This window comes from Chrysochloris asiatica, unplaced genomic scaffold (assembly GCF_000296735.1).
Source record: "Chrysochloris asiatica unplaced genomic scaffold, ChrAsi1.0 scaffold00037, whole genome shotgun sequence".
Classification (NCBI taxonomy): domain Eukaryota; kingdom Metazoa; phylum Chordata; class Mammalia; order Afrosoricida; family Chrysochloridae; genus Chrysochloris; species Chrysochloris asiatica.
In genome coordinates, this window is record NW_006408555.1 from 15,460,069 (window position 1) to 15,471,181 (window position 11,113).

At 42.8% G+C, this 11,113-nt stretch overlaps 1 protein-coding gene across 1 annotated transcript in view; it reads left to right on the top strand.

The window, feature by feature from the left end:
• Positions 1 to 11,113, top strand: part of WDR59 (WD repeat domain 59) — a 40,518-nt gene that overhangs the window by 2,318 nt on the left and 27,087 nt on the right. Inside the window, exons 2-3 of the mRNA XM_006860307.1 lie at positions 8,145 to 8,328; positions 9,423 to 9,504. Coding sequence (XP_006860369.1) covers positions 8,145 to 8,328; positions 9,423 to 9,504 — 266 coding nt within the window. The remainder of the gene's footprint in view (positions 1 to 8,144; positions 8,329 to 9,422; positions 9,505 to 11,113) is intronic.

Here is an 11,113-nt window from a genome sequence, read left to right on the forward strand (position 1 = left end):
AAGAAATCAAACGACGTATTGAATTAGGCAAATCTGCTGCACGAGACCTTTTTAAAGTGTTGAAGAGCAAAGATGTCAGCTTGAAGACTAAGGTGTGCCTGACCCAAGCCATGGTGTTTTCAATAACCTTATATGCATGAGAAAGCTGGACAGTGAATAAGGAAGACTGCAGAAGAATTGATGCCTTTGAGTTATGGTCTTGGAAGAGAATATTGAAAGTGCCGTGGACTGCCAAAAGAACAAACATCTGTGTTGGAAGAAGTGCAGCCAGAGTGCTCCTTGGAGGCCAGGACGACCAAACTTCATCTCTCATACTTCAGACATATTGTCAGGAGGAACAAGTCACTGGAGAAGGATATCATGTTCGGTAGGGTAGAGGGTCAGAGAAAAGGAGGAAGACCCTCAGCAAGATGGATTGGCCAAGTGGCAGCATCAGTGGGCTCAAGCGTGGCAACGATAGTGAGGTTGGCCCAGGATTGGGCAGCATTTCGTTCTGCTGTGCATATGGTTGCTATGAGTCAGTACCAACTCGATGGCTCCTAACGACAACAATCAAAAGGAGTGTGATACTTCAGTTTGCCACTAGTGTGCTGCTTCTCTATGGAAAAAGAAGAGGGTCTGTGAGCAAAATCCCCTAGTATCACACAATCAGTGAACTTTTTCTTCAAACAATGTCCAAATAAAATGGGGGGCACTTTTTTTAAAATTATGATTTTATAGGAAACTTTTGGTGTAGAGCATGCATACAGAAAAGTTCACAAATCATTGTAAATGTATATAATTCAGCAAGTTGATAATCACACAAGTCAAGAAATAGAATTTCACTGAAACACCAGAGTTTCTGGAAGGGGAGCCCATTTTACCTGATAACACATGCTAACAGTTACATTAAATTATGTGAAATTGCTGGTATTTGCCCAGTTTTGACTTAAAAAAAAAGTTTTGCATGGTTCCAACAAATAGATTAAGACTGTAAAATGAATAAGTCATTCATTTTGTGATGAATTTGAAATAATTATTTCTCCTAGTTGCTTGTGTATATCCGTCCTATTTATACAGGGCAGCGAGGGAGATGAGAGAAATGAACTCGAAAGCCTATGTGGGCCACCTCATCTTCTCTCGGAGGTTAGCACGGCTTGGTCCCTCCAGGAATATTTTCAAATCATCCAGGTGTCTAGTTTCACATGTGGTTATCACTTCTACTTTTTTAAAGATGCTATTTCCTTTTACTGAATTTCTCATCATTTTCAGTAAAAACATTTCTATTTTTGAGATTATGTAAACTAGAGAGCCATTTGGGGATTCTGATTGGTTCTCTTGTTGTGTTTATGGTTTTCCCCTGGCCAATTTAAGGTATATTGTTACAGTCACTCAAATGTTCTCTAGGTGAAATTTCAAGGTTCGTGCCTAGAAATTAAAAAATATGGGAGAGTTTAAAAATTCCTTAGGCAATTAGCAACCACTGGGAGGAGGCAATGTTCAATTTTGGTCACTCAGCCAGCTGTTGTTGTTAAGTGCTATCAGGTCTATTCCAACTCCTAACAACCCTGTATAGATAGGGTTTCCAAGGAGCAGCTGGTGGGTTTGAACCACTGACCGTGTGGTTCACAGTCCAGGTCTTATGCTAGGAGTCCAGCTATCAATAGTTGATAGATAAATCTGAAATATTGTTATTCCTAGTCTAACTCAGAAGGCCCAGAATTTCGTATACGCATCAGGCATTATCTTATAAACATTTAACATTTTTGTACCCTCCCATTTGCTTCATTGTATCCCATTAAAATAGCCCGAATGTAAGTAACTGGGGAGGCCTTGAAGTTAATAGAGTCATTTCTCATTTCCATAGTTGGTGTTACATACCTCAGATGCTCATGTTGGTAGCAGGCATGCCCTCAAGGCTAAACCTCCTCCACTCTAGCTCCCTCTTTTCCCTTTATCTCTTCACAGCTCTCCTGTTTCCCATTCTAGAAATAGCTCCACTCTGAAAATAGTACCGCAGTCCCAAGCTCGAGACTTCTAACGTCCCCATCAACTCACAACCACACACCAAAAAAGAAAACAATTGAGGTTGAATGTATTGAAGAGCTTCTTCCTTTTTAGGACCCTCCTCTCCCCTAAAGGGGAAAGAGAAGAGAACCGCCTGTCTGTCTTTCCCCACTTGCACTGTGGTCTCAGTCTTGAGGACTAGGAACCTCAAATGTTCCTTTGTCAGAGCTGTCAAATGTTCAGTGTCAGAAGCTACGTTTGGAGTCGGGTGGGCTGGGAGGAGATGAGGAAATTCAAATACTGTTGTGCTTAGGGTCAGAATTGACAGTCGTTCCAGTCACAGTTTCATTTTATTCTCTATTTTTTCCCTTTTAATTTTCTTGGTGTTTTTCTTTCCTCCTCCTGGGTGTAACGTTTTCACACACAGATGTCTCCTCGCTCTGCCCGGCGACGTTGGTCCATACAAGCAATTAACGACTTCCCGGTACTGTGCGCTGTGCAAATGCTCTCCTTAACTAACCCTGTCTCTACCCAAAGGCCCAAGAATAAAATGCCACCTGCCTGGCTTTGAGGAACCTGAAATGACAGGCTGGCTGATTATCAGGACCAGCAACAATCAATTTCTTACTGTGGAGGGGGTTGGTGTCAGGAGCCAAGGACTGCCCCCTGTTCAATCACAGTGTCTCAGATGGAGAAACACTGATATTGCTAAACTTGCAAATAGACTTCTTTGAAGATGAAGTTTAATCTGGGGTTTCTCAGAAAGAACCTCTGTTATAAGCCTTTAGTTTATCTGATTTCTCATGGAGGATTGGATGATGTCATAGAGCTTACAAAAGAAAAGCTTACCTTAGGCATGGGGGCAGCCGAGGAAGATACAAGAGGCTTTGACCATTCTGTTTCCATGGTCTTGGTCTAGTTCAGAGAGGGAAGTGCCCACCTGCTGCACTGGTATGACACATAAGCTAGTTTTTAATCCTTGGAGAATTTTCAGAAACAGTTTTTTTCCCCCTCACTATATAATTTGCAGTGATATTAAAACCTCTGCTTGTGGACATTCTCTCTTCCTTTTCTTTCTCACTCACTCCTGCTGGCCATCTACCCTCTTCTATCTTCCTCTCCCATCCCTTTCATGACTTCAGTAGTGCACGGTGACCTCATGCTGTGTAAGGCCAGCCTTGAGGCTCTTGTGTAAATTCCTTCGAGTATGAAGTCTACTTAGGGAAGCAGGCCCTTAGCCTTCACAGGAAAGCATAGCCCAGACTAGACTAGCTTAGCAAGTACTCCTACTGCCAACTTGCAGTTGGAGCCATGGACGAAGCCACTTTCCCAGCCAACTGACCGACTGCTGAATGTCCACTGAATGTCCACTAGTCCCTGCTCCCGCTGCTATTTCAGTAGGAATCCTTGTTGATTCGCTGCCCATTCTGCTGACTCTGCATTGTTAAAGGGGTTGCTGCGAAGCAGTTGGTGGCTTATTCTTGGGCTCCTTTTACATTTAACCCATTTATTGGCATCGATGTTGCCTCCGATTGTAGCAGTAACTGGTGGTACAGTCGCCAGCTGGCTGTTGGTTGTCATTTAGTGCTATTTGCACCTCTGCTTCCTCACCATCCCCCCCCCCCCCAACTCCACTCCTTTCGTCTTCCGCCTCTTTTCCCATATTTCACGAGCACCTTCTTGGTGTATTCAGAGAAGCTTTTTCTGGTGCTTGTCCCATAACAATTTGTTTGTCTTGCTTTGTTTCTCATCCCTCCGTCCTTTCTCATGAATCCTGTGGGGAAGGGGCGTTTCCTATTGACAGGCATTAAAATGACCTCAAAGAAAAGCAGAGCCCTCTGTCCCTCAGAAGACCAATTTTACCTCACACAAGAGTGGGACTGGAGCAATGCAGGGTCTCTAGCGAGCTTTTCGACCCTAGTACTAGACAGATGAACTGCCCCTCTTAGTCTAGAGTGCCATTGTTTCCAGGGCCCAGAGAGTCCAGTGGAAAATCTGTATATTGTTACCTGACTGTTAAACAGACAAGAGAAACTCCTAAAATCACCAACAAAAAGAAGTAAGAGGAGGGAGGAGGCAGTCTCAGTCTAGGTGTGGGTGGAATACAAGCTCTGTTTCTTGCCAGAACACTGCAGAAAACACACTGAGAGTGTGTCCCATTCATTTGTTAGGGAGCAGCAAGGACCTAAGGCCCCACCTCAGATCTGCTGTGAGAGCTGGTGAGATGCAGCTTTATTTTACATGAATGCCCAGAATAACTGGCCACTGGATGAGATTACAGTCACCCCTGTGGTCTGAAGGGGAAAGATTTCATACTTAAAACCCCCTAAACAACAGCCAATTAAAAAGTGATTTTGTGATCACTTAAAGATTTTTGGTAATAGTTGACAGTTATCCATTGCTGGATTATAGAACAGTTCCATAATTGTTTTTATAGCTTAATTCTTAGTGACAGCTGTCATTTGGGTAAGTCTATTTTGGGGACTCTCCTATTATTGGCAGCTTCGTGAGGGTCCATTCAGTACAAATCATACAGAGAAACACTTAGGAGCCTGATATGTTAAGAAGTTGACTAGGAATTTCAGAAAATGTAGGCTCTGACTTCCATAATTCACTGAAGGATAAGTGCAGAAAGTTCTCGAAGACCACTGTCCATATAACCATGGGCAAGCATTCATTGGCAGTTCATGTTGGTCTGTTTCTATTGGGTGCTCTAACTTCCTGGGACTTTGAATTGTCTTACATTTGAATACTCCTAGTCCTAACAGTGTAGAAAGGAGAATGCCACACAGTGTGGGTGCAGACTTTGAGCCTGAGAGGCAGCATCCTGGTCTGACTTCGGTGTGCACAGGGAAAGCTTTGTGGCTGTGGCAGGGAAGTTGCATGACCCTCCACGTTAGCAGAACGCAGCGCCAAAGCTTGGCGGAGAAGTGACTTTTAAAGTGGGTCATCTCACTTTTAAAGGGCAGTTTGGGGGAGGCATCACTAGAATCAAACATTAATTTTATGTACAGAAATGGGTCTATTTAAACTGAACCATACTACTTTACTTATTAACAGAGAGCTTAGTCAGGACTTAATTTTTCCCCCCTTTTTAATCTGAAATCACACATTTAAGACAAGTTAACAACTAATAGGTTTTGCAGTCTGACGAGCCTATGTTCACATCATAGTTCCAAGGGTCAGGTGACCTAAATGGCTGCCGATGTCGTTGTTACCAGTAACAGACACATCTTCACACCCTAACTCAAACGTGTTCTACCATTGGACTCCTGTCATTTACAAGTTCTCAGATGGACTAGCCCACTTGCCAATGAGCCATTTGTGGTACATGAGCCTAAATGTAATTATTAAAACATTTTTATTAAAATCAAGAAATTGAGCTCCTTTAAGCATAAAGGAGCTCTGGTAGCATAGTGGTTACTAATCAGGCTACAAACCTTAAGGTCAGAAGTTCGAAACTACCAGCCGCTCAGTGGGTGAAAGATGAGGCTTTCTCCTCCCATAAAGATTTACAGCCTCGGAAACCCTGTACAGGGTCCGTATGGGTCAGAACCGACTCGACGGCACATAACAACAACAAGCCTAAAGGCTTTCTTTGATCTCAGCTGTGTAATGAAAGGAGCTACAGCCAATCCCTCACTTACTCAGGTGCTTTTCATTTTCTCTTGACACCAAAGAGAACTTTTTTGAAACAGTGTTTCCAAACTGCCCAACCAGCCCAAAGACCCAGCTAGAGAGATCAGAGTAGCTTTTGAAAAAGCTTTGATTTCCTTCCAGGTGGAATCTTTTTAGCTGTGAGTTTTGTTTTGTTTTTTAAATTCAATGCTCTCAGTCTGTTTTGAAATGAACAATTAAATTTAGGACTGTGGGTGTGTCGTTCCCTGGGGACCTAATGAAAATCACAGTGAGATTAGGGTCCACACCTCTCTTACTGAAGCAAGCCACACCTTGCTGGTCACTGTCACTGCAGGTTAGACATACTCTAAATTGCTCTTCCTAAAGTATGTTGCCGTTATGTAATGTGTTCATTGCACGTGTGACTACCTATATCGTGATCAGCTAACATTGCCTGGCTCCAGCCGTCTCTGACAGATTGTTTGCTTTTTAACATGCATTCCCCTCACTGACATCCATGCCAATATGTCTGATGACTAGAAGGATGACCTTTTTATGAATATGCACATAATTCTTCAGAAAGTTACCAGGACCAGCAGAGAACTGCATGGCTACTCCAAATTGTAGTGTGGAATAATGACTTGTGCTTGGATAAACAGTAAATTGTAACTGAACTGGCTCTGAAGATCAAATGGGCTACAGTTCCAGACTGATAATGTAGCACAAGTATTTACAAATCGTGATCACCAGTTCACAGACGTTTCACCTAAGCTGCGGCTGCATTTACCTGCCTTCCAGGAACGAAATCCAGCTTTGCAGAGATAGGATGGTTCCATGTTGTTGTGGTAGGTGCCATCAAGTCGGTTCCTAGTCTTAGGGATTCTGTGTACAACTGAACAAAACACTGCCAGGTCCTGCCCCTTCCTCACAATCGTTCCTGTGGTTAAACAGTTGTTCCTGTGTTAGATTGATTCTACAACTTATAATAAACCTAAAGGAGGTTGCATTCACTGAACCACTTTGGGGATTCAATGGACGTTAGTGGTCAGAAAGAACCTGAAGTTTGATTAGACCATGACTAATTCAGGGAAGAGGGATTGTATAGAAATCATTTGTAGAAAATGAACTTATTTGTATGTTATTTTTGGTAATTTAGTGGTTATGAGTAGGGCAGCTAACCTCAAGGTCAGCAGTTAGAAACTACCAGCTGTTCTGTGGGAGAACAATGAGGCTTTCTGTTCCCATAAAGATTCACAGCCTCGGAAACCCTATGCACGGTTGCTGTGAGTCGAAACCGACTCCACGGCACATAACCACCATCAAAGTAATAGCGATCTAATGTAAAATCTTGAGAATTTGTAGACATTCATGATAATTGGTGGTGGTTAAAGGAGCTCTGGTAGCATAGTGGTTATAAATCGGGCTGTGAACTGCAAGGTCCGCAGTTCGAAACTACCAGCTGTTCCACGGGAGAAAGATGAGGCTTTGCACTTCCCGGTTCATACAACCCTGTCCACCCACATCTTTCCATTGTGCCCTGATTAACCTTGTGAGATTGGTACAGCAGAGGTTGTCACAGCTAGACACAGAGGTGAGAAGAGAGAATGTGGCATGAGAATAAACATACAGCAGACCAGTTGCCCAGCATCATGTAGAGCAGTACATGGTGGTAGTACAACCAGTCAACCTGGGCATCCTGATTCTACATTCACAAGCCCCTTTTGCCTCATTCACGTTCCTCCTGATTTGTCTTACTGCAATGCCCTCCCCCCTTTTTAAAAATTCTGGCAGTAAAATAGAATAGGAGATTGTTTTCCTGGCTCATTGTCATTTTTGGAGATTGTAGATGGCGTTACAGACTAATACTTCTCACTCTCCAGAACATTTTCCATTTCACGCACACGGATTCCTCTCTAACCATCCGTAGGTAAAGCTCTGGGGCGTCGGGGCAGCTGCTCATCATCCCTGACCGAGACCTGAGTACCTCTTCTCAAGTATTTTTGGTGCTCAAAAATGATCACTTTTAGAAACAATGAAAGTCATAGGAAAGACAGGGGATTTTCTCTCTGGGCTACTGTTTCTCTGTCTGCCTACCACAGATCCGTGTTTGCAGAACCCACACTGTTGTATCTGACTTAAATTTTCACCAAGTTCTATTGAAATTTTTCTGAAAAGAAAAAATCTTTATTGGTTTCAGTCAAGAATTTTTAACCTAGTACTGAACCCAACCTTAAAAGTTGCTCTTCTCCCATGTTTCTTGGGGTCTTTACTAACTTACTTAGTTGCTGGGCTTTTTTGTTTGGTTCTGTTTTGTTTTAAAGTCTTGCTTCCTGGCACCTATTTCTGAGCACCTGCAGAATGCACATAGCCCTCCTCTGGGTGCCGCTTTCCTGCGAGGGTTTAGGACTAAGAGCTCAATGTCCTCCTCTGTCATCGTTTTATTTCTTACAGATGCTGATTCATGTAATTGTGGGCATGGTGTAATGTAAAGTCTTCGCAAATTTCCAATGACCCAAATACAATGTGTTGTGCAACCGTAGGTCTCCATTTGTCAGAGTCCCTGTCAGTTATATCTTATCATCTCCTCCAGAAATCACGGCGATGGAAAAGTAAGCGCGAGGGATCGGACTCTGGCAATCGGTCCATCAAAGCCGCTGGAAAAGTGATCGTTCAGGACATTGCTTGCCTTCTTCCTGTTCACAAATCACTGGGAGAGCTGTACATGTAAGTGTAACTTTCTAAGGATGCTCAGAATGCAGTCATGACCATCAAGCCTTGTTTTAAGTATTGGAGTCGTTCTTCTGTAAACGTTTTCAGATAAGCCAAGCATATTCATTTTCTATTACTGCATGACAAACTTAGTGACTTAAAACAAAACATGTTGCCCACCATTCCTACAAGTCAGGAGCCTGGGTCTGAGTTAGCTGGTCCTTGCTCAGGGTTCCACCAAGTGGAAATCATGGCATTGGTTGGGGAGGGCCGGTGTGTATCTCCTTTTTCAAGCTCAGTTAGGTTATTAGCGGAATCAGTCCCTTGTACCTCTCCTGATGAATGTCGTCTTCTTCACGACCATTGAAGACTGTCTCACTCATAACTTCACTTTCTCTCTCAAGACTTGCCGGACTGGGTTAGACCTACCCAGGATACTAATCTCCATTTTATTGAACTCAAAGCCAGCTGATTAATAACGTAATCACATTAGATACTGATTTAATCACATCATTGGTCCTGCCTACACTTAGAAGAAGGAGATTATTCAAGGTGTACATGCCAAGGAGCTGGGATCTTGAAGGCCATCCTAGAATTCTGGCTCACACACACCCAATGCGTAAAGCAGATAAAAAGCACAACAACTTTGGTTGAAAAGAGTTGGTGGGATGGGCACCAGGCATCAGGGGACAGCTTGTGCTTTCCTTCTTCTTTCTGTACCTGGCCACATGAGAGAAAAGCATTTATTTGGTAGTGTATGCACTACTCTTTATGTTAGAAGCCAAAGTCAGTGTTGGATGTATTTAAATCAGTTTTTTTTATTCAATCCTCAAGCCTTGGGAACACCACAGAAAAGCTGGCGGGAAAAGTAGCATTTGACACTTCGTATCTTCTCCTCACTTCAAAGGGATGAGCAAGCTTTGGTTGGCCAGGCCCGGCCCCCTGGCACGGCATTCCTGCTAGTAAAGCTTTTCTACCCATGTCAGACAGGATAGGAGACTAACAGACAGAAACACAGAAGAACACATTTTAACAAACAATAAATGTTAAACCAGGGATAATTGATGTAGGAAACTAAACTAGAAAAGTGCTTTTTTTTCTCTCCCCAGATTAAATGTGAATGATATTCAGGAAACATGTCAGAAGAATGCTGCTTCTGCCTTGCTCGTTGGGAGGAGGGATCTCGTCCAGGTATTGTTCATCACTTTCTGTGGCATTCTGGGTGTTTCTTTGCCTACCTATAGAGCTAGAGCAGCTTCCCCAAACCCCTGGATTTTTCCTTCTCAATGCCTGTTTGGCAAGGTCCTAAAGCACTTAATGAATGTTTTCTGTTGCATCCCTTTTCTCCTTCAGTACCATGATGATTGTGATATACTTGAATTTGGCTGTCTATAGCTTTGCCATTTGCATCCTCAATTCCTCCCCTCCCCCCTTACTTTAAAAGAGGAACTCTGGTAGCATAGTGGTTATGAGTCAGTTTGCCGACCTCAAGGTCAGCAGTTTGAAACTACCAGTTCTTCTGCAGTAGAAAGATGAGCTTTCTGGTCCTGTAAAGATTTCCAGCCTCAGAAACCCTGTGCAGGGTTGCTATGAGTCAGAACCGAAGTCACAGTATATAACCACCACCACCTTACTTTAAAAAAAATGCTTCATTTAAGCAAAGATTTGCCTAAGTGTTCATTTAGCTGGAGAGTTGTTCAGTGATTAAATTATGAATTAACTTTTTAAATTGTTGCTGGAATATAAAATACCAAGTGTGCCAAAGCAAGCTAAACCTATGTTGTTATTTTAACAGCTTTATTGCGATAGCATTCACATACCATCCAGTCACCTCGTGCAGAGTGGGCAATGCAGTGACTCAGCATATTCAAATTTGTGTACCCATCAATCCCCATGCCAATCACAGAATCATTTCATGACCTGCCCTGCCTAGCCAGCACCCTTCCTCCCTCCACCACCACTCCCAGTGCTCCACAGCCACTCACAGCCTTCATTTGTTAGTGTGAGAATCAGAATGAGCTAGTAAGACACTACTAGCTGTTGTACTGTCTGCTCAGTTTAGGATCCTCCAAATGAGCCAAAGCTAAGGCTTTCTCATGGTTTTTATTTGATTACAAATTCCTGGAGGTTTCCATTTTTCTTCAAATAAACAGTCAAGGCTTTGCCTCAAACCCCTCTGGGAGAAATTTTGTTAATACATTTTGTTTTTTCCTGGACACAAAGGAGGCCACATACGGTAACAGAAATTGTGCTGATTTTTTAGTTCCACATCAAGAGTTGAACCATGATCATTCAAGTCTGCCTCCTAGAGGTAAAGCCAGGCCCAGTTCTCTCAGCCTCCATAGGAGGTTTATAAAATGAGAGTCATCAGAATAATGAATGGCCTTGTGGGACTGGTGAAAAGATTGGCAAGTGCAATACTAAACTAGACTCAAAGGTTTGTATTCTGAAAACATAATCTCAGAGAATAACCCACTTCCTGGAGGGCTTTTTGTTTTTAGTGCTTTTCTGTGAGTTCGAGTGAAGCGGAAAGACCTTTGCAATCAGACAAACCCTGGTTTGAGTCTGGGTACTACCTACCACTCTTGTCTGATCATAGGCAAGCTACCTAATCTCTCTGAGCCTCAGTTTCGTCACCTGTAAAATCGGAACAGGTCATTATGAGAACTAAATAAGCAGGTGTATGTAAAACCCTATGCCTGGTTGATGGTAAGTGTCCAGTATATGGTCCATTTACTAGTGTTGTTCTTTTTTTTATTTATTTCTTTGGAGATTCCTTTTTATTTCTTCTTCTTTTTTT